General features: G+C 34.3%; 1 protein-coding gene across 1 annotated transcript; it reads right to left on the bottom strand.

The window, feature by feature from the left end:
- Window positions 1–262: 262 nt before the first annotated feature.
- LOC145137747 (late embryogenesis abundant protein At5g17165-like) lies at window positions 263–1,712 on the bottom strand. The gene is made up of 2 exons (XM_079071887.1): window positions 1,497–1,712; window positions 263–746 (listed from the first exon to the last, which is right to left on the bottom strand). Exons 1-2 carry the CDS (start codon window positions 1,595–1,597, stop codon window positions 485–487), a joined length of 363 nt encoding a protein of 120 aa, XP_078928013.1. The 5' UTR covers window positions 1,598–1,712; the 3' UTR covers window positions 263–484.
- Between the last annotated feature and the right edge of the window lie 20,794 nt (window positions 1,713–22,506).

Consider the following 22,506-nt stretch of genomic DNA (forward strand, 5'->3'; position numbering starts at 1 on the left):
CAACTAATTTGACTTTCGTGTTTGGTAGTTGAATTCTGATATTAGTATTTTACTTGTGTATATTTCTAGGTTAAATTATAGTAATCCATGTCAATTATGCAATATCGTAAAAAAGTGATTATCTAATGTTAAAATTTTATTTTTATTTTTTTACTTTTTTGTAAAAAATATGTCAAAAGTAAAGTTACATAACTTATTTTGACCCAAACCACCCGACCCGACACCTCAATTACAAGACCCATCACAAACTTTACAAAATATAGAAAACTAAACATACATACATATATTTCATGCTCCATCATGCTCATGTCTAGTTACACATCCCACTTACCATAACCACCGAATTACACCACCATCCACCACCACCACTACCACTACCACTACCACCCTTTATTCTTACTACACATATATAACAAACCAACATACCACCAGTCCTTACACAGATTAGTAATATTCATATTGGACTATCACTCAGACTCAGTACTCAAGGGTGAACAGGCTTGTCCAAGTTCTCTGATGGACGGAAGAAGGCCTTCTCCTCCAACACCGAACCATCAACTCCTGCCGCCTCAGATCCAGCTGCACCACCGGAGTCTCCCTCATCCACCGGCCCAAAAACCCCAGTTTTTGGGTGTGGTGCCCAGTACTGTTCCGAATCTTTTCGGGTTATCGCTTCTTCAGGAACCAATGTTGGACGGAGCTGCTCGTCTATGTTCTTGTCGTACACTGACACATGCACTCCTCTCCTGTACAAACCATACACAACCACCAAATTTCAAATTACGACATGTTTCCACACTGAATTAGCTTGAAATTTGAACATAAAAATGGAAAATGATTTGATATGTTATGTGATGATGCGAATGCAATGATGATGCGTTATCTTGTCTTGGACTACACCCCAAGTTCTAGAGACATGGGTCGGGTTGGTGGCGGGCCCTAATCAGTCACCAAATTTCAACTACCTCAGTGGTCCAGAGCTTATCCAATGCCGGGCACTATGGATGGAAATTAGCAAAACGACATGGAAATGATAGTGAAACTTATTCTCACTTTATCCTTCTAAAAAAGCGTACGGCTTACTCTTTAACTTTTGCACGGACTCTATTTCACCACGAAATTTGGAATTCAATCAAGGAATTAAATAATTATCACGAAGATCATATGCAGTTACTTCCTGATCCTCGATCGATTTCCTTCAACTAAATGTTTAGGTTTAATTCAGCAAAATCCACATACGCGATCCAGAAGAATTAATTTCAGATATTTTTTTGTTGCGTATATATTTTCCCATATGTGTGTATGCGATGCCTAACATTAATGATTAAACGAATACATATATACCTCGTCTCAAATAACCAACATTGACGATTAATGTGAGAATATTTTGAATTCTAGTCTAGAATACTTACGATCAGCACACGCAACTCGTTACACTTGTATTAACTTCTCTAAACAGATATTTCAATGCTCAAAAAGTTCTAAAATATGTATACCTGAGATTCAGTGACGAATCACGAGCAGATGAGCTTCGGATCTGGCTGACAAATCGCTTCCCCAAACTCGCGATTCCCCGGCTTTGCGAATTGGCGGCCATACAATAAACGTTTTCCGATGTAGAAAGAGAGTAGAGATCAGGAGAGATTGTAGATGCAAAAGAGAGGAAGAAGAGAGAAGAAAGCGGAGAAATCAATAGGAAAAGGTAGTAGGTGTGTTGGGTGCTCCATAGTCTATATATATATATAATATTTCTATAATGGGTAGGGCAATAAAGTTTTTAAATTTTTGGTCCGTGCACCCTACTTTGTAATTAGTCTAAATTGTACCATAAAATTAATTATAATTTTAGTCAAATACTTTTTTTTTTGAACGCCAGTCATAAATGCATAGATAAAACTAACAAAAAAAATTATAAAATACAAATTAAAAACAAAATAAAACAATGAACAAACTTAAGATATAAAATTACAATTGAGTGTAGCAGTAACAATATAATTAGAGCAACATTCGATTTTTCTTTTTATATAAATAAAAACTACCATCTTTCTTTCATTATCAACTATAAACTACCATATTGTTATAGTAATAATCAGATAAATATTGATTTGACTGTGTTTTAACCTACAATAAAAATAGAAAGTATACAGTTATTTTTTGTTATGTGTTTCAACATGGTCTATTCGATCACACGTTTGCTACATCAATTATTTTCCTATAATGGTTTACTCTTTTGGGTTGATCTCAAATGTTGATCTAAATCATATCAAGTGAAATACTGATATACATATTGAAGTTTTTTACGACCAATAGACTTTGTACATATGGAGTTTGGGATACATCCAAACACCCATTGCATCATCATTGACGTTTGTCTGTGGTTATTCTTTTAGGAAATGAAAAGTGTGTTTGGTAGAAACTATAAATGTTGAAAAGTCTGTTGGGGTAATTTTAGAGAAAAAACAAGTTTAGGTAAAAATGTGTAAGATTTTTATTGGCGTGGATATTGTTGCCAAGACAACACGGTACACAAAGTAATTGTGTCCCAAAAGAGACTTTTAAGGGAGATGACGTCACCCAAACGGATAAAATATATAAGACGGTCGACGGTGCTTATTTGACCACCTGACCCAGTCCTTGACTTCTTTTGGTATATTCCGGCGTTTATTCGTTAACATCCGTTAATACTCAACATGACGTGGATACACGCAAAAGAAAAACAATTTATATGTTTTTCTTAGATCATTTCATATTCTTTTATCTTGCTTCTTAAGGCATTTTGAAAACTGTATAATATCGAATTTATGTTAATAGTAATGTGGTATTGCCAAGAAAAACCTCTAATTTTTTGAGTTTTTACGGTTTTATTTTATGATTTGTATTTATCGTTTTATTCAATAATTTTCATTCAACTTCCTTAGTGTTACTATTTTACCATTTATTTATCATTTTTCACGTCTTAAAGTAAAACATACAAAAAAATCCTTAAATTTGAAAATAAATTATGTTTTTAACTGAGCACTTTTATTTTTAGTTTCACCTTATTTTCTTATACATTTTGTCAACTTTTTCTCATGTTCATGGTGATTAAACATTTTTCGTTGACGTAGCATGTAATGTCCGTCTTATAAAAAGATATGAAAAGAATGGTAATAAGGAGTCTTGAACTTGTAGTCATATATGCTACTTACCATTAAACTAAGTAATACTTCTTGTAATCAACGCTATTTTAATCATAAAAATGTATTTTGATTAATGTCACATTAACTATATTTTTATAATTAACACAATGTATATAATTAACAAAGTATACAATCAACGTCATTTACTATAAGGGTCATCTCTTGCACCTGAAAAAATCTCTGTTATTATGTTTACTAGTACACATATTGTGCTTCGCTTGCTCCTCAAAAGAGACATACTAGTACATATATCAAAGTTTTTTTAAAGAAATTGTTGATTTCAAGAAAAAACTTCGAATTTGCATTAAAAGATTGGATCTTATTTCCAAGTAAAATTAATAAGTTGCATGGGGTAAAATTGGAAGGAAAAAAAATGTACGTATGAAAAAACCGTAAAAACATTGCTAACGTAAAGTTTTTTTTTGGAAGTTTCACTTAAAGGAAACAAGAAAACATGTGAATTTTTTTTTAAATAAATAAAACTCTAAAGTTGAATGAAAATATAGGGTAAAAGTGGTGAAAGAAAAAAATAAATATAAAAATAAAACCATAAAAGCTTAAAACGCTTAAGGGCGTTCTTGGCAATATTCCAATATTTGAAACTTAGGGAAAAAAAAGGACCAATTTGAATTATTTTAATAGTATTTATGAAGCTTAGAAAAAGACAGATAAAGTTGATGAATCTTAAACATTGTATTCTACTTAGACAAGGTATAAATCGAATTGGTACAGTCCGATTCTAGTTTAGATTTAGTTCCCACTCAAGTCAATAATTAAATAAAAAATTGCCGTTTTCTAATTTAAAAATTACAGATGTAAAATATCACATTGTTTCAAAATACAAATTAAAAATAGACTCATTCGATGAACTTATTATTATTATCCATCCCTATATGGAATCATCCTTGGTTTAAACGAGAAAGTTACCACCCGGAATACAACCATCCTTGGTTTAAACGTGAAACTTAGAAAAGAAGTAATAAACTCTATTGTGGCTTGGGGGGTCAATATTAGATTCGGGTATCAATATTAGATTCGGGTCAAATATGGGCAGCTACATGCCTATGCTATAGAATCAGCAACCACGAGTGACAAAACGTGGACAAGGACACATTATATATATATATATATATATATATATATATATATATAGAGAGAGAGAGAGAGAGAGAGAGAGAGATAGAGAGAGAGAGAGAAAAAGAAAAAAAAAAGTTCAATAGAGAACCATTATTAATAAAGGGACTGTAACATCCGGAATCCTAGGTATATTAATGGTGTGTTTATTTTGGGGTTTATTGAGTGACTCGACGAGTTGTGAGTCCAACTCGTCGAGTAGAGTCGAGTTGACTGCGTGGGTTTAATGAGCGGACTCGACGAGTCGGAGAGCTACTCGCCGAGTAGGTGCTGTGTAGTGAAACCCTAAATCCCCGGGTTTGGGGCCTATATAAGGGAACTTATAGCCTCATTTGCAGCTCATGAGTTGCCCAACTTCACTAAGAGAAACCCTAGTTGCCTTTTTGAGCTAAAAAAGAGAATGTTGAGCTTATATTGAGTATTTTGGTGCATCTTTGGAGGGGAAGAGAAGGAATTCAAGAAAGGAACGAGAAGAGGCTGTTAGATCTGTTGCTTTTTAGCCAAGAGCTTCTGTAAAATGTGAAAAGTTCATACTTTTATCATTCTTATGGTTAGATCTCTTGATTTTGGAAGGTTAGGGTTTATGCCACCTTTATTTGGGATTTCGAGCTTACAGAGTTGTCTTGAGGTTTAGACCTCAGATCTGGACCTTGTGAGGTCCCTAGAGTCCAAAGGTCCCAACTGTATTCACTCATATGAAGGATATTGTGCTTAACACATTGTGAGAGCATGTTTTGGTATGTTGGAGCAAAACTACCATGCATGAACGTAAAGATTGAAGCTTTACGTGCCAATGGAGTCTTGGGATGCTAGATCTAGTGTTTGGAGTAGTAGAGCTGCTTTGAATCGTCTGAATAAGAAATCAGATTGAAGGGACTCACCGAGTCTATGAGATGACTCGACGAGTCGGCTGGGGTTTTTCCCCGATGAGTCTGGACATGGGTGACTCGGCGAGTTGGCGAGATAACTCGACGAGTCACGGTGGACTTTCGCGATATGACAGAAGAAACATGGGGACTCGACGAGTCACATAGATGCACTCGGCGAGTCGGGTCAAACATGGACTGTTGACTCGAGTTTGACTTCTGTTGACTTTAGGGTTTGGTCATACATGAGTAATGGAGACCATGGAGGGGTAAAATGGTCTTTTACCCAATCTAAGAGTTAGAAAGAGAAAGAGAAGACAACCTTTTGGTATTGAGTATGAATAGAGTATTAATTAGAGATATTTATCCTATGTGATAGGCGGAGGCTAGTTCGAGATTTTCGTGTGCGAGATTATTACTTGTTAGCTTTCGAGGCGAGTCTTCTCACTATACTTACCATTTGTGGTATCTTTGTGCGGCTGAGATGTCTTATGTGCTTATCTGTGTGTTTGTGATATTCTGCATTATGTCTTTGTGATTTATGCTGAGTATTACTATTATGAGCTTCCTGAGTTAGAATCCGAGGGTCCACCCGAGTTATGGGACCGGAGGGTCCCACTGAGACACATTGACCGGAGGGTCTTATCTGAGTATAGACATGAGAGGCTACTGAGATGTGTGTGGTATTTTGGGGAACTTACTAAGCTTCGTGCTTACCGTGTTATGTGATATGTGTTTCAGGTACTTTTCATGATATCGAGAAGGCGCCGGCTCGATTGTACACACGAGAGAAAGAGTTATGTTTGGAGGATCCTGGATTTGTGATAAACAATTTTAAATAAAAAAATGTGTTGATAATTTGTTACTAGTGATTTTGAGGAAATGTGACATATGTTTATTTGTGTTTTGAAATGAAAATTTGGTTTTAAATTTTACGGTGTTACAGGGACCAAGAAACCAATTCAAAACGTCGAAATTTAAAGTGATTAACGGCAAAATGAATGGTTGTAGACTTTTACAATGGACACACATTCACCGGAGTATAACAAAAACTCACTTCTTTTTTTTTAACTTAATTTTTTTAGGCCATGTTTTTTTTCGAAAAAAGAAACGAATATACCATTGTTCGTGATTTTTCGTCCTCTTTCCATAGAAATCCATATTAATATATAAAAAATGATTTTTTTTTTCAAAAAATTCACTTCATTTTCTTTGTTTGTTGAAAAGTTATGGTCTTTTTTTGTAGAAAAAAAAATAATAAATATATCAAAATTCATATTTTTCGGTACTCTTTAAACGTAGATTCATATTGATGTTTTAAAAAAAAAAATCTGAAATTTCAGTTCAAATTCACATTGTGAACTTGTTCAGATTCACATTGTGAACATGTTCAGATTCACATTGTGAACCTGCTCAGATTCACAGTATAAATAATAATAAGTCAGATTCACAATGTGAATAAATCCATTTGTTGATTTTACAAAATTAACTTATGAGTAATGAAAACGTCAAAATATTATAAAACTATATGGAATATATTTCGATTCATATGTAAATTTCACTAAGTTAATTTGCGAATGATCAAAGTGTTGAAATAATAAGTCAAATTCACATTGTGAATATTACAAATTCAAATATTTACAGTTTAGATTCACAAAAATTAATATTTTTGGTTTGTGAACCTATCGAGTTTTTTTTTCTAATCGGTGTTGATGTTTATTAATAGAGTACAAAAAATTAATATTTTTCGTATAATTATTTTTTTTGGATAAAAATAAACTTAAATATTGAGAAAAATAACAAAATGAAGTGGGTTTTTTCGAAAAAAAAAAGTTCATTTTTTATATATCAACATGGATATCTATGGAAAGAGAACAAAAAATCGTGAACAACAGTATATTCGGTTTTTTTTTAATAAAAAATGTGGCCTAAAAATATTTAAACGGAAAAAAGAGGTGAATTTTTTTGGTAAGGAGGTGGATTTTTTGGTATAGTCCGGTGATTTTTTGGTATAGTCCGGTGTGTGTGTGTCCAATGTACAAGTATACATCTATTTCCTTGGCCGTTGATCATTATGATTTCCGATACCCACGATTGGTTCATTGGTTCCTTGTTAATTATGGTTCTCTATTGAACATCACCCTATATATATATATATATATATATATATATATATATATATATATATATATATATATATAGAGAGAGAGAGAGAGAGAGAGAGAGAGAGGATCATTTGAGAACTCAAAGTTTCCCGAGAACCCGAGAACTAAAAGTGGAATGTTGGATCAATTTTTTGGACGGATAAGATGATTAGTGGAATATTTTGTAAATATGACTAAATTTAAAGGTATATTATGTTTTTAGCAATAGACTACAGGGGTAAATCCGGTATAAAAAAATTAAAAAGATCAAATTAACTGTTAATTGAAATATTAATTACTCTCTTTCTCTCTCTCTCTCTCTCTCTCTCTCTCTCTCTCTCAATGTATCGTGTTCTTCACCAACATCTTCCTTCTTCGTCAACTGCCCCTCCTCCCTCCAACAACCACCCTACCTCTGTCAACAACCACCACCTTCATTGAAGATCCCCCGATGATTGATAGTTTGAACAATGCAGTGGTTGCATCATTCTTCCCTCTCGAAGTTCCGTGCCCTAATAAATCAGCCACAGGTCCGATTGCTCCGAACCTCCCGATTCTCCTTCGCCTCTAAGCTTCCGGTCTCGAAGACGTGATTCAGAAGTTTAATCACGTCGGCGTCGGCGATAACGGCTTTGTTGATGTTGTTGATTGATAAGTTCAGAAGTGTGGTGACGGAAATTTCTTGGACTTTTTGGTCCAGTGAATATAAGAGGCTGATTAACAAGGTTGTAGCACCACAGTTTGCTATCACGATTCGACATGAACAAGAGGTAATTTATTTTCGTGGTCTCTGTATGTTTTTTATTTGGTTGACTTCTACTTGTATAGTGTCTGGCATTTGGATGTTAGATCTCTAATGTTGAACATCAAATAAGTGTTACATTAAAACACTATTTTTTGCGTGTATCTCATATTCTATTGATTTAATTGTGCTCATAATCTTATCTTGTTAACTGTATATAGCTAGTGTTTGAAGCTATTTTTTGCGTGTATCTCATATTCTGTTTAGAAATTAAATGGGGGATTGCGGCGGATTGAGCACTAACAAGGTTACAGCCTAGGAGGAAAAAGGAAATATTGCCCCTTTTCCTGAGAGGGTACTACACACTCTCTCTGTTTTTTATTTTGTTTTGAAATTATAAAGCCTGTTAATTTTTGCATAGTCTCAGTAAGGAAATGAACCTCTTAATTACTCGAATGAAGTTTCTGAAGTTGTGGTTATATTTCCATAGCTATCATGTAGAGCTAGATGCATGATGGTTTAGGAAAATTCCCATTTATAGTCTTAGCTACCCATGAACCATTTGAAATCCCTTGATCATCTTTCTAATTGTCTTTTTTATATTTTTAATGTTTGTAGTCTCCCTTGTTTCTACACTTGCTTACACTTTTTGAGAGGCTGCATAGGCAAGATGTCATTAAGTATAAATGGCTTCCTATTAGCATTGTGGAGTTATAATCTATTTGAATTGTTGTATCATAGCTTTTCGAATCGCTCAATCAGTCAATTGATCATTTGAATACATCAGTATGTACTTTCTTTGATCCTTCATTGGTTGGTTTTCAGGTTCAAGTAGGTGGATCACCACAATATAAGGTTGAGAGGAAGCTAGGCAAATGTGGTTTTGGTCAAGTATTTGTAGGTCGCCGTGTTTCTATTTGAAGTGACAAAAGTGAGGTAGTAAATAAAAATGATAAAATATTTAGTTGAAATTACTGATTGAAGCCACACTTGCACTTCCTGTAAATTCCATGCCCTAGGTTTCTACAAAATATAAGATACCGTACCATTAGCTTCAACAAAATATTTTCTATTTTCTGTTTTATATAATATTTTCTGATTTGGTCAGGTATAATGGTTTTTATCAAATAAGCGTTCCATTAAAACACTATTTTTTTTGCATGTATCTCATATTCTATTGATTTAATTGTGCTCATAATCTTATCTTGTTAACCGTATATAGCTAGTGTTCGATGATCATGCCTAAAATAAAAATAAACACAAATACTTGGATTCCTTAATAGACATTCTAATTTAATTTCTAAACAGATTAACTTGATTGTGATCATAACACTACAGAGCAAAAATGGTGGGGTAGCATCATGGGAACCAGCATGATCATCAGAATGGTTGGAGGTATTTTAGTAAATTAAAGAAAAAAGTTTGTTAAGTTAAAAAGATTTGATGTTTATATTTTATACTCCTTCATCATGGATTTTCAATCCTACAGAGTTCTTTTTTGACATTGTCATTGAACACGAGTAAGATTCCTAATTAACTTACCATTTCAATATCTTCTTTTAATTTACTATGTCTCTCTATAAGAAGTGTTGTATGAACAAAGACGTAAATGTCCATTTTACCCTTCAAGAGACTTACGAAATGTCTTGACTAGGAATGTTGAGTACACATCATCAGCAATGCAAACACTTTTTGTTTAAATAATTATACCTTCAACATCGAAGAAAAGAAATAGAAGGTTTCCTCACATGTGCAAGTGGATACTTAGAGAAAATACAAATGCAAGATGGATCATGGTTTGTTTTTTTTTTCATTAAAATCAACATTTTGTAGTTTTTACATGAGAGAATTTGAAAGAGTGTGGGTCCCAAAAAAAAGATATAGTTTTTTCCGTAATTAAATTAGAATGTACTGTATATGGATTATAGTGTTTGAAGTATGTGATTCACATGTGAATCACATGCAATTCACATGTAAATCACATATAAATTACAGGTGATTCACATGTGTAATTCACGTATGAATCACATTCACACGTAAATCACAAGTGAATTACATGTAAATCATATATGATTCACATGTAAATCACAAGTGAATCACATATGAATCACAAGTAAATCACATATAACTTATATGTGATTCACATGTAATTTACATGTGAATCACATGCGATTCACATGTAAATCACATATAAATCACATATGAATTACATGTGATTCACATGTAAATCACATATGATTCACATGTAAATCACAAGTGGATCACATATGAATTACATGTAATCCATATGTAAATCACATGTAATTCACGTATGAATCTTAAAAGAAACAATAACATGTGAATATCATATTATATAATCACATGTGAATTTTACATGATATATACATATGTATTTTTATGAATGTTCTTGCATTAATCAATTTTTATTAATTTTCTTGTAGATTGGAAGATTTTGTGGAAAATATTGAAGAGGTGAAAAGTAATAAATTGAAGAAAATATGAATATCTTGACACGAAGACATGAAAACGCTTAAAAAATATGTAGCATTTTTTTTTTATATTTTATTTTGTATTTTTAAAATACTTGGACTATTGTGTTTATAGATTAGTAAATAAAAATGGTTTTTTTTTTGTTTTTTTTATGATTTACTTATAAATATTATAGTATAATAAATATGCATATATGCACTTGAAAAAAATCTGCATATATGCACTTAAACATTGATTTTTTTGTTAAAAAATTATAGCTTTTTTAGTTAAATATTCCAGATTCTTTTTTTTAAATATACTGATTTTTAAAAATTTATTGTTTTTAAAAAACTGCATTTTTTTTCAAACAAAAAAAAACTTTCAGATTTTTTTTAAAACATCATGTTTTCAATAAAAAAATTGAAAATCTACATATTTTTAAAAATTCAAAAATTATTATTTAAAAAAATCCAAAATTTTTATTTATTATGATAATTTTTAGATATTCTTATTAATATTTAAAATAACAAAAAAAATCAAAAATTAAATAAAATTGGTAAGATGACGATCATGCCCTTAATGGGTTAATTTTGATCTAACGCTCCACCTTTAGTTCTCGGGTTCTCGGAAAACTATGAGTTTTTCAACGGATCTGACCCTATATATATATATATATATATATATATATATATATATATATATATATATATATATATATATATATATATATATATATATATATATATATAGGTAGAGGTTCATTTGAGTGTTATCATTTCTTCGTTTCAAGATTTTGAAGATATGAAAAGTGATAAATTGAAGAAAATATGAAAATCTTAAAACGAAGAAATGATAACACTTAAAAAATATGTAGTATTTTTTGTTATATATATATATATATATATATATATATATATATATATATATATATTTATATACTAAGTTGGTGAACAGAAATCTATACTAAATTGGATTTTGGCCACAGGTTTCTGCCGATTTCACGCATTTGCCACACTTTTTTTGGATTTTATTCTTTCTCTTCTTTTATTCTCTTCCAAAAAAAACTAGGGAGCACGAAAGTTTTTTTTCCTTCCAAATCCTCTGACTTCCGTTCTCTTCTTTCGTTAAGTGACACTCGGGAGCAGGGTGTAAGATCTTCCACTTCCTTTCACTATTGTCGACATTTTCTTCCAATCAGGTCCCTCCACCGCTACTAGCCACCTATTCTACTTCATATTTGGAGATTCTTCTGTTCCATTTCTTGCCGACTTTCCAATCAGGTCCCTACACCGCTGCTAGCCACCTATGCTCAAGGGAGGGGGAGCACTTGAGTTAAACTAGTAGGGTTGAGGGGGAACATCATTTCGAGGGGGAACAAAGTCAAATGAATGATAATGTTGAGGGGGAGTGTGACATCCCCATTTTCACGGCCAGAAAAGACCGATTTGTTTATGCTTTATTTTGAAAATCAGAGTAACCTTTTAAAGATAAGTGTTGCGGAATTTGTTCCCAGAAAACATGATAAATACGTTATCAAAGCATTTCCGAAGAAATGCATTTTATTCATTTTAAAACATTGGGATGGCATCGTCAATATAGAAACATAAGCATAAACAGAACTTACATTCATTATCACTAGTGATTTATATCTCCTTAATCTCTCAGTGTAATGTAACTTCATATCGACACCTGTGATACAAATGAATTGAGTGGGTCAGGTTGGGAAACCTGGTGAGCACATAGGGTTTTCAACCCACAATAATATAATTATTATGTTTAAACATCAAACAATCAACCCAATTACCCATATCCATTATCTTCTTTACTCTTAAGGGTCTACCCTAAGAATCATCTATCCTGCATTTGTTCATTCCGAAGTCCATTGCTTCTAGGGTTTATATGATAGGCACTAAGTCCATAGCTGCCAATGCTCGTTCGTAAAGCACTAATTCCATAGATGCTAAAGTTCATTCATTGGGTAATAAATCCATAGCTACCAGTGTTTATCTAATAGGTACTAAGTCCATAGCTACCAACGTTTATCTAACATGTACTAAGTCCATAAATACCAAAGTTTATCCAATAGGCACTAAGTCTATAGTTGTCGATGTTATTTATTAGGCACTAAGTCTATAGCTGCCAATGTTCACTTATATCATATTTCATCTCTCATCATTCATCTACCCTTGTTTTACCCAACATATTCGTAGATATAAAATACATATACAGTTTAAATTATTTAAAACATGTATAAAATCGTTCATCCAGCATGGATAGCAATCATACAGGTTATATGTATACATAGCACGTAATTTATATAAAATACTGCATATCTATGTGTAAGATGAAAGTAACTATGCACTCACTTGTTAAGGTGGTGATTCCGAACTCATACAGTGCTTCGCTTAATTTATTTTCCTTCGACGAAACCTAGTATCATTACCACTAGATTTTAGTCTAATATTCATTGCGACTACTTATTAGTCTAGATTCATCATTAACTCAGAGTCTACTTCATGATCTATCAAGTAAGGATCAGCCAGGCAGGACAGTTGGGAGGCAGGACCATTTCGGCATATAACTTTTCTGAAATCCAACAACCAAACCCAAAGTGACCATTCTAGACACCTCTCTCGCAAGTAGTTCAATCAGTATAACGACTTTGAATCACTGATAAATCTTATTTATAGGTTCATAATAACGATATTATACTTAAATATAAACTATATTTAAAATAGGGTAGGCGTATCTTACCTACGAGGGGGTTTGGCTAGGAGTCGGGCTCTGTAGGGGCAGAACTTCTGAGCTAAAAGCTCTTCTTCTCGGAACCCTCCGTCACTCCGGGACTCGCCTCTAGCACTAAGAAGTTGCTAGGGAAGGGGGAAGAGGGTTTGGGGTGATGGGAGAGAAAGAGTATGAAAGGTGTGAGTTTTGGGGGTGATTTACGCCTCTATTTATAGGCTGCCTGGTCCGATTCACATCGTGAAAAAGGGTGCTCACGTCGTGAGCCTTGCATAGACTCCAAGGCGAAGTCTGGTGCTGACACGTGGTGCCGGACGCAGGTAAAACAACCAATCTTTAAAAATTCATAACTTTCGCATACGAACTCCGTTTTTGACGTTATTTATATCCACGCGTAGGTAAAGACAAGATCTACAACTTTCCTTTTGGCTTCGTCGGCTAATTCTCGACCTATTTTAAATTTAACAGTATGAGAAGATTATACTGTTAAATGACTGCGTAAAATTCATAACTTCTACATACGGACTCCGTTTTCGTCTTTCTTTTTGTCATTGAGCTCCTATTAATGAGATATTCAATTCTCATTTAGGTTGCATTGGCCAAAAACCGATCGATCTAAAATTCGAATTCCGGGTTGTGCACTGCTATGCCAAATTTTAGAAAAAACATAACTTTCTCATACGAAGTCAGATTTGGGCGTTCTTTTTATGCACGCTCTCGTTTTAACGTATACTACAACTTTCATTTAGATTCCTAAGGCTAAAAAGTAGTTTATCAAAAATTTACTTTTTACGTTACACAACGTCGTGTCGGCTTTGTCGCGAAACTTCGACGGGCCATAACTTCTTTGTTATAACTCGGATTTCGGCGTTCTTTATATGTAAGGAACCCTTGTGACATATAATATAACTTGGTTAAGATTAATCCTTCTAAATAATCTTCCATCAAAAAGTCATTTTTGACGCTCATTGTCTCTAAATAGACTAGCCCGAATCTACGGCCGTTACAGGGAGCATCCTATTGTTGATTCAATTGTTGAGGGGGAGAAAAATGAATTCTTACCAAATACTTCGCATATTCATACTAATGTTTTTCATGACATACCTGATAATATGTCTATTGTCGGCGAAGGCTCCGAAACAGATGAAACATTCGAAAAATGCACTGTTAGATTTTGATCCTGCATATCCACCAATGGATAGATGGACACGAAGTCATCCACACGAACAAATTCTTGGTGATCCTCAAGCTGGAGTTTTACGTGTGAAAAATGAGGTATTAAATGCTAATCAAGAATTTTGTATGTTCAATGTGTTTATTTCTAAAATTGAACCAAAATCAGTCAAGACTGCTATAGATGATCCTGATTGGATTGTATCCATGCAATCTGAATTGGCTGAGTTTGAACGAAATAAAGTGTGGAGACTTGTTCTGAAACCTCAAGATGTATCAGTAGTAGGTTTAAAATGGATTTTCAAAAATAAAACTGATAAAGAAGGGGAAAATGTTCGAAATAATGCTAGGCTGGTAGTAAAAGGATATTCGCAACAAGAAGGTATTGATTATGAAGAAACCTTTGCCCCTATCGCAAGACTCGAGGCTGTTCGAATCTTTTTCGCCTATGCAGCACACAAGGATTTCGACGTATATCAAATGAATGTAAAGTCTACCTTTCTTAATGGAGTGCTAGAAGAAACGGTGTATGTCGAGCAACCTCCAGGTTTTGTCAATTCACAATATCCTAATCATTGTTATGTTTTAGATAAGGTTGTTTATGGACTTACGCAAGCTCCTCGAGCCTGGTATGCCACTCTTACTAATTTCTTAAAATCATCGAAAGTTAAACAAGGATCAATTGATCCCATTCTCTTTGGAAAGAAAGTTGGAGATCATCTCATGCTTGTTTAAATTTATGTTGATGATATTATTTTTGGCTCTACTGATCCTAATATATCGAAGGAATTTAAGAACATGATGAAAAGTCAGTTTGAGATGAGCATGATGGGCAAAATAAATAATTTTCTGGGGTTAAACATTCGTCAAGCAGAGATGGAATTTTTATCAATCAAGAGAAATACTCTCGAACTTTTCTTGAAAAGTTTGAAATGATGAATAATTCAAAGTTTCGAGTACCGATGGCAGTTGGAACAAGGATTGGTCCTTCGTTAGACAAACCAGCAGTTGATCTCACTTTGTACCGAAGCATGATAGGTTCGTTACTATATCTAATGGCTAGTCGACTTGATATTATGTTTGTTGTGTGCAATTGTGATAGGTACCAATCGAATCCTAGGGAACCTCATCTCACCGCTGTCAAGAATATTTTTTTTATCTCAAGGGCACAGTTTCGTTAGGATTGTGGTATCCTTCGAAATCAAAATTTTTCATTCAAGCATTTTCAGATGTAGACTTGGGAGGTTGTCAACTTGATCGCAAAAGCACAAGTGGCGGATGTCAACTTTTGGATGGGAAGCTTGTTAGCTGGCAATCGAAAAAGCAAACTTGTGTTTCGATTTCCATAGCAGAAGCAGAATATGTTGCTGTTGCAGCTTGCACTTCTCAAATCATATGGATTCAAAGTCAATTACGTGATTATGCAATCAACATGAAGAAAATTTCTGTTGTATTGTGATTCACAAAGTGCTATTCGCATCTGCCATAATCCAGTACAAAATTCGAAGACTAAACACATTGCGCTTCGTTACCACTTTATCAAAGATCATGTTGAGGAAGGCAACATTGAAGTTCATTTTGTGAAAACTACTGATCAACTTGCTGATATTTTCACAAAACCTTTGGACGAGAAAACCTTTCTAAGGATTTTATCGGGCTTAGGCATGCTAGATGTGAATGTTGTTCCTGGTCTGAATTCGTCATAATGTCAAGTGATGTCGAACTCTCGTTGATCCATTCAAAGATTATTGTTCATAGTCAACGCTTCGACACGCTTCGCATTCCCAATTCCTCTGAACGATTCAGTACATGCTTCACTACCTCATTCCTACCACAACGTCGATACTTACATTCCTTATATGGACGCTTTACACTTCGCATGTACGGTACACTTTTCTTTCTTTTATTGTTACTTTTCATTCGAAAATCAAAAATATCAAAAAGATTTTCTTTTCTTGTTACTTTTTATTCAAAAATCAAAAATCTCAAAAATATTTTCTTATTTTTTTTCTTTTCATTTAAAAATCAAAAATATTAAAAAGATTTTCTTATTTTTGTTCTTTTCATTCAAAAATCAAAAATATTTTCTTATTTTTGTTCTTTTAGTTCAAAAATCAAAAATAACAAAAAGATTTTCTTATTTTTGTAATTTTCATTCAAAAACAAAAAGTCAAAAATATTTTGTATTTTGTTTGGTTAACATGCATGTACAACTCTCTAGCGAAGATCTATAGTAGAACATGTTTTGCAGCTCTAAGGGAAGGTAAATTTTCGATACTTTGCACTAGTTAAGTGTCCCTAGAAGCATGCTGCAGCATGTCGACCCAAGCCTCCATGACTCAATGCATTTCGAAGCCTTAATGGATTTTTCATCACGAGAATTCCTTCCCAATCAGGCTATATTCACATTAGTCCATGAGCTACCTTACTCTTCTCAAATGAATTAAGAGTTTCCTGCTTGGTCCACTAATAGCAGAGGTACTTTCGATTCTCTCACCAATCTTTTTCATCAACTATTCTTACACGATCACACACAAAGACACCTACCCATGACATCTCTGGTCCAAACCAACCAGGTTATAGGTATGTAAACAGTCTGTGTTTAGGATCTGGATTCATGAGACCGTGATGAAGGTGAAATCCAATATTTCGAAACATTTAAGGAATTGACGGGGAGCTTTTGTTCTAGAATGTAATGAAACATTTGTTTCAGTACCTTATTTCGATATTCAAAATCATATTCTTTCTTTTTGTGTGATCTTGCTAAAATGTTCGAAACACACGATATTTTTACCCAACAAGATCCAAGATTAAATTTTTTTTGGAATATGATTTTCGTTTGAATATCTGTTCGATACTTAGTTACTTGCAAAAATTTTCCAAGCATACTTGTCACTGACTATACTGGTCAAACAGGTAATTTCGTTTACAATTTCTCACACTTATATGGAGTTGTGATAAGTAACAAAATTTTTGTCTACTCGCGAAGCCTTATAAAAGAAGCCCTTCGATAATTCTCTATAAGTATTCGATTGTAATTCATGGGAAACCACACAAGCTGTTCAACATCTCTCTTGATGTTGCGCAAAGTGATCTTTGCCCGGGATCTTTCTGCCTTTATGTCGAATTTTATTTGACATCACATAACCAAAATTCTCTTTTATTTGCTTCTTAGCTTAATTCTTTGGCTGACATATGCACTCACGAAATCCTTGAGGTTCTGAGTAATACCAACTCAGGCTGATGATTTTGAAAAGTTTGGCATACGACTTCGCTTCTAAACTCAAAAGCGAAAGAGCCTTGCCTCCATGCCGAAGGGTTACTGACGGTTCCTATCTTCTTGGGGCAAATGAACAGACTGATTGATGTGACGTTCTGGTTACCTTGCTGTTTTCAAGGAAAAAGTGATCATCACTTTTCAGTCGTGGCTACTTTTCCGGCTACTGGTCCGCTTTTCATGGTGACACGTGGATTGCATTTAATGCTTAAACGCTTCAAATTGAAATTGGGGTTTACGTATAAAAGGGTTTTGGGTCACCTCTTTCCAACTTTACGCGATCAAAAATTCCTAAATATTTTCTTGCCCAATACGTTCTATTCTATCAAGTTATTTGAAAACCCTAACAATGGCGGTTGTTCATGATCAAGTTTATCCATCCTAAACAATAGACGATGTCACTTCTCAACCTTTAATGAAGATTCAAAGCACTAATTACCGAGTCCAACCGGATGTTACTCGATATCCTGACGAATTGAGGATGTTCATCGTTGCTTTGAGCCATTCTGTTTTGTCTACAGCAATGTCGACATCTTTTTCTATACCGATGACATGGTTGTCTCTTGCTGGTTCCACTGCAGTGTACAACAAAACAATCAAGGTGGTTAACTTTCAATTGTCTACTGAGAAGAAGTTCACATTAACTAAAAAGACATTTGCTCAAATTCTGAAACTTCCAAATGTCGGCCCTTTCTATGAAGTCTCAAATGAACAAGCGCTTCATATGTTTAATGAGATGGGTTATCAACCAACTTTAACCAAGATAAGTGATTTTAAGAAATCTTCTTTAACTTGTATCTGGAATTTCTTGTTTGGTATTTTTCTTCGATGCTTGACGGGTCGAAGTGTTGGATTGGATAAGGCCAAACTGGATATTTATGACATGGTCACAAGGATTTATTATGATTTACAGGTGGATTATGCGACACCATTGTGGGAAGAGGTTGTTAAAAGCATCAGTAACACAAATGTGGTGAATGGAATTTCGTGTGCTCAGTACCGGAGTCTTATCTTGCAGTATGTGTATGAAAAAGAAGGTATTGTTGTTCCTGATGATGAACCTAAGGCTGAATTCTCTCTGTATCATCATCCAAAGGCGGTGGAGGATAATCTGGATGATTTTCCATCGGTTGCACGAATTCCTGATGCTATGCTTCGAAGAGTTGATCCTACAAATCCAATTTTGGTGGCTTATCTTACAACTATCAGTCCTTCGATTGAAACTGGAGTGTTGTTATCAAAAGTTGATGGTGGTCCATTGAAGAAGAGTAAAGGTTCTAAGAAAGGAGTTAAGGCTAGTCCTTCGAAGCCTAGTTCAGAGCATGTGGAGAAAGTTGTTAAAGTATCTCCAAAGAAAGTTGAAAAGAAAGTTGCTTAGCCTATTGTCGAAGATTTTTCTACACAAGCAAAGGAGACCATGCCTTCGAAGTCTGGGGTACTTAAATGATTGAAGAAAGTGGCTCACAGACCTCGACATTCACCTGAATGTCATGATTCTATCTCCAAGAAAATTCATAAGCCTCAAGTTAATCGAAAGGGAGTCGTTTATTGTGAGATTCCAGCTCCTGTGTCACCTGCATCCAAAAAGCGAAGAGCTGAAGATATGGCGAAACATATATCTAAAAAGAAGAAGAAAGTTGTTGATGCTTCTAAGGATGAAGTTGTTCCTGAGTCAGATTTTGATGAAAGTGGTAAGTCTCAATCACCACCTCATGATATTGATATGGGTATTCCATCACCAATGAGGGGCTCTCCAATCAAGTCGAATGTCGAGGAGACTGGAAGTCCTGGTGGCACTATCAAAACATATAATGTGGACACAACCACTAATCAAGGTGATCCCTTGAAGATCTCCACTCCTGAGAAGACTATTGTCATACCACCCAAAGTTTTGATTGCTGAGTTAGTTTATGAGGAGGTTCGAACTTCAGGCATCCCTGCGAACATATCTAATATGGACTCAAATGTCAATATGGGTGAAGGAGTACCGACAAATGAAACCCAAGGTACTTCCAATATTATTATTTCATCTTACTTTGAAACTTCTATCATTGACACCACTGTTTCTTTACCGCCATTCCATACTTCTATTCCTACCACCTTACCTCAATCCACGCAATCACCAACTTTTGAAAACATGATGAATCAACCCATCACTTCATTGTTTTCATCACAATCCACCGAAGGCCCCAAAACTGTTCAAGAAGATGAAACCACTAAAGATGGTGAATTTATGGGAACTTTTGCTGATATTGAATTTGATCCAGAAGAAGAGAACATTCATGATCACATGTTGATGTTTGGGAAAAAAAATTCAAGATTCTCAACAGGAAGCTTAATTATTTATTACAGCTTCAAGCTGATGCAGAGGGTCGAAATTATGTGTCTGGGATTGAAGTAGATGTGATGCTCAAGGCTCAAGAGCTTCGATTGAGAAATGAATTGGATCTACTGGACATGAATAATGAGAACCGTGTAAAGGCTCAATCTTCAACTTTCAATCATGAGCTTGAGGAATTGAAATTTGTGGCAAAAGAAAGACATCTTTTATTTGTTCCAGATGTAAAGAAGGTTTGTGAAGATGTCAACCTGGAGATTGAAGAACTAAGGGTTGATATGGCGAAAGAAGTTGCAGCTCTTAGTCAATATTATTCTTCTCTCCACACAAAAGTGGATATAATCACTGATGTTGTTACGAATGTTGTCAAGTGGTATCATTCATTACTTCAAAAGATTGATAAGAAGGTTGAACTTGATGTTCATAGTTTTGGCAAAGGTGAAGAGATGTTGAAGACTCTTAAGGAATTGATTTTGAAGTCTAGTTCTTCATCATCATCATTACTTACTCCTGAGTTTTTAACTCAAAAGTTTCGCTTGTTGGAGTCTATTATTCACAATGAATTAGCTCCACTTGCGAAGTTGGCTACTTTAATGTCAACGGATGCCCCACCTGTTCACACATGGGTGCAAGGGGGAGAAAAGGTAAGTGTTGGCATGGGCATGGGTTCGAAGACCCGTATGGGAGGATTGGTTCTTCGAAAGGAGATGATGATGCGAAAGTAGTTGGGAAGTCATCTCTACTCAAATTCATTCTTCGTTACCAAAGACTTCAACTATAATTACTTCAACAACAACAAGAACAAGACCATTGAAAAAAGGGGTTGTGATTGGTTCTGTTGTTGGAAGTTCAAGTTTGTAAAAGACACCTCCATCGACAGAAGAGATGAAAAAAAAGGGATAGGTATCTCTACAGAACCCACTGCTGAAGAAAAGAAAGTTACTGTTGAAAATGAAATGGAGAAACAAAGGCAGATTCAAAGCATTCTTCGACAAAGGGCAAATGACCCTCCTGGTCGTGATAAGGGTGATCCTTTAAAGCACTTTTGTTATGAATACATTGAAGCCCAAGTTTTAACTGGTGAAATGAACGACTTTGAGAAAATTCTGAAGAAGAGTTATGCCATAGAAAATTCTGATTTCAATCAATTAGATTTTCCAATCAACAAGATGATATTCATGGCAGAACAATATCAGATTACTGATAAGTTCGAAGACAAAGAATAATTCAAACGGTTGAAGATTCGTTTTCATGCTGTTCTGGGTAAAAGGGAAGAGGAAATTTGGTCATTGGTCAAGATAGATCGAGTTCTTAGTATTTCCAAAGATGTTTTGTTCGAGGGAATGTTACAGAATTATCGCTTCCATGTTGTCAAAGCAAACAATGTCGCTTTCGACTTTTCTGTTGCTGACTTCCCTTTGATGAATGTTCATGATTTGATTTATGTTGCAAGAATTTTGAAGGGGACCGATGTCTCAAAGCTTCAGTTAACAAGCAAAGAAGATTACTTATCGGATTTGCTCACATCAAGTTGTTCATATACAATTACTATGAATGTCTTGCTTTAACTGATGTCGAATTAGCATTGGCTATTGGTAAACAAATCATTGTGCCTCAATCGATGTTGAAAAGCCAAGCTAGTTTGAAGAGCTATGAAGATGGGGAGATTTGTATGAAGCTTTTGGGGATTGTGTTTGTTGGAAAGAATAAGAAAGGGAAGATTACGAAGTTTCTGTTTTAAGCATGTGATGTTGAAAGATATACCACACCTCATTACACAAACCTTATTGTTCAAATGAATAGTTGTGCAAAGAACAATGAAGGTGACAAAGCTGAAATTCGTAAAGTGGTTAACAGGTATGCAGAAATTCATAAAGTTATACATCAAGCTGCTTAGATGTTTATGACTTAGATTCGACACTTCTCACAAAGGGGGAGAATGTTGAGGTCGAAAGATGTTGTGAGGTGTCGAAGTCTATCTAGGTCTTTCTTGGTGTCGAAGTATGTTTGTATGTTTGTTTATTATAAGGGCATTTTGTATCGAAGTTTAAGAGTCTTACTCCCTTATATTTTTTGTACGCTTTCCTTATCCTTATATATATATATATATATATATATATATATATATATATATATATATACATATATATAGGATGAATACTAGAGTTAGAGGGTAGCTTTTGCATTCGACTTGTACTCTCTTATATTTCTCTGTATTTCAAGAAAGCATAATAGAGCCAACCAGATTATATTTAGATCTTGTGTTCTTAATTCTTTCTTGATTCTGATCTCATATTACATAATCGATTAAATCATAACTACATTAATGGTTAAGACATTATGGATTTTGGTTTTATTTGGACCTAGGGTTTAAGATCTTGATCTCTTTGGGTGTCTTAATAGATAATGTTGGAAACTTTATTCATTTAAACCATATTTTGT

This window comes from Lactuca virosa, chromosome 9 (genome assembly GCF_052849685.1).
Source record: "Lactuca virosa cultivar CGN04683 chromosome 9, Lactuca_virosa_CGN04683_v6, whole genome shotgun sequence".
NCBI lineage: Eukaryota > Viridiplantae > Streptophyta > Magnoliopsida > Asterales > Asteraceae > Lactuca > Lactuca virosa.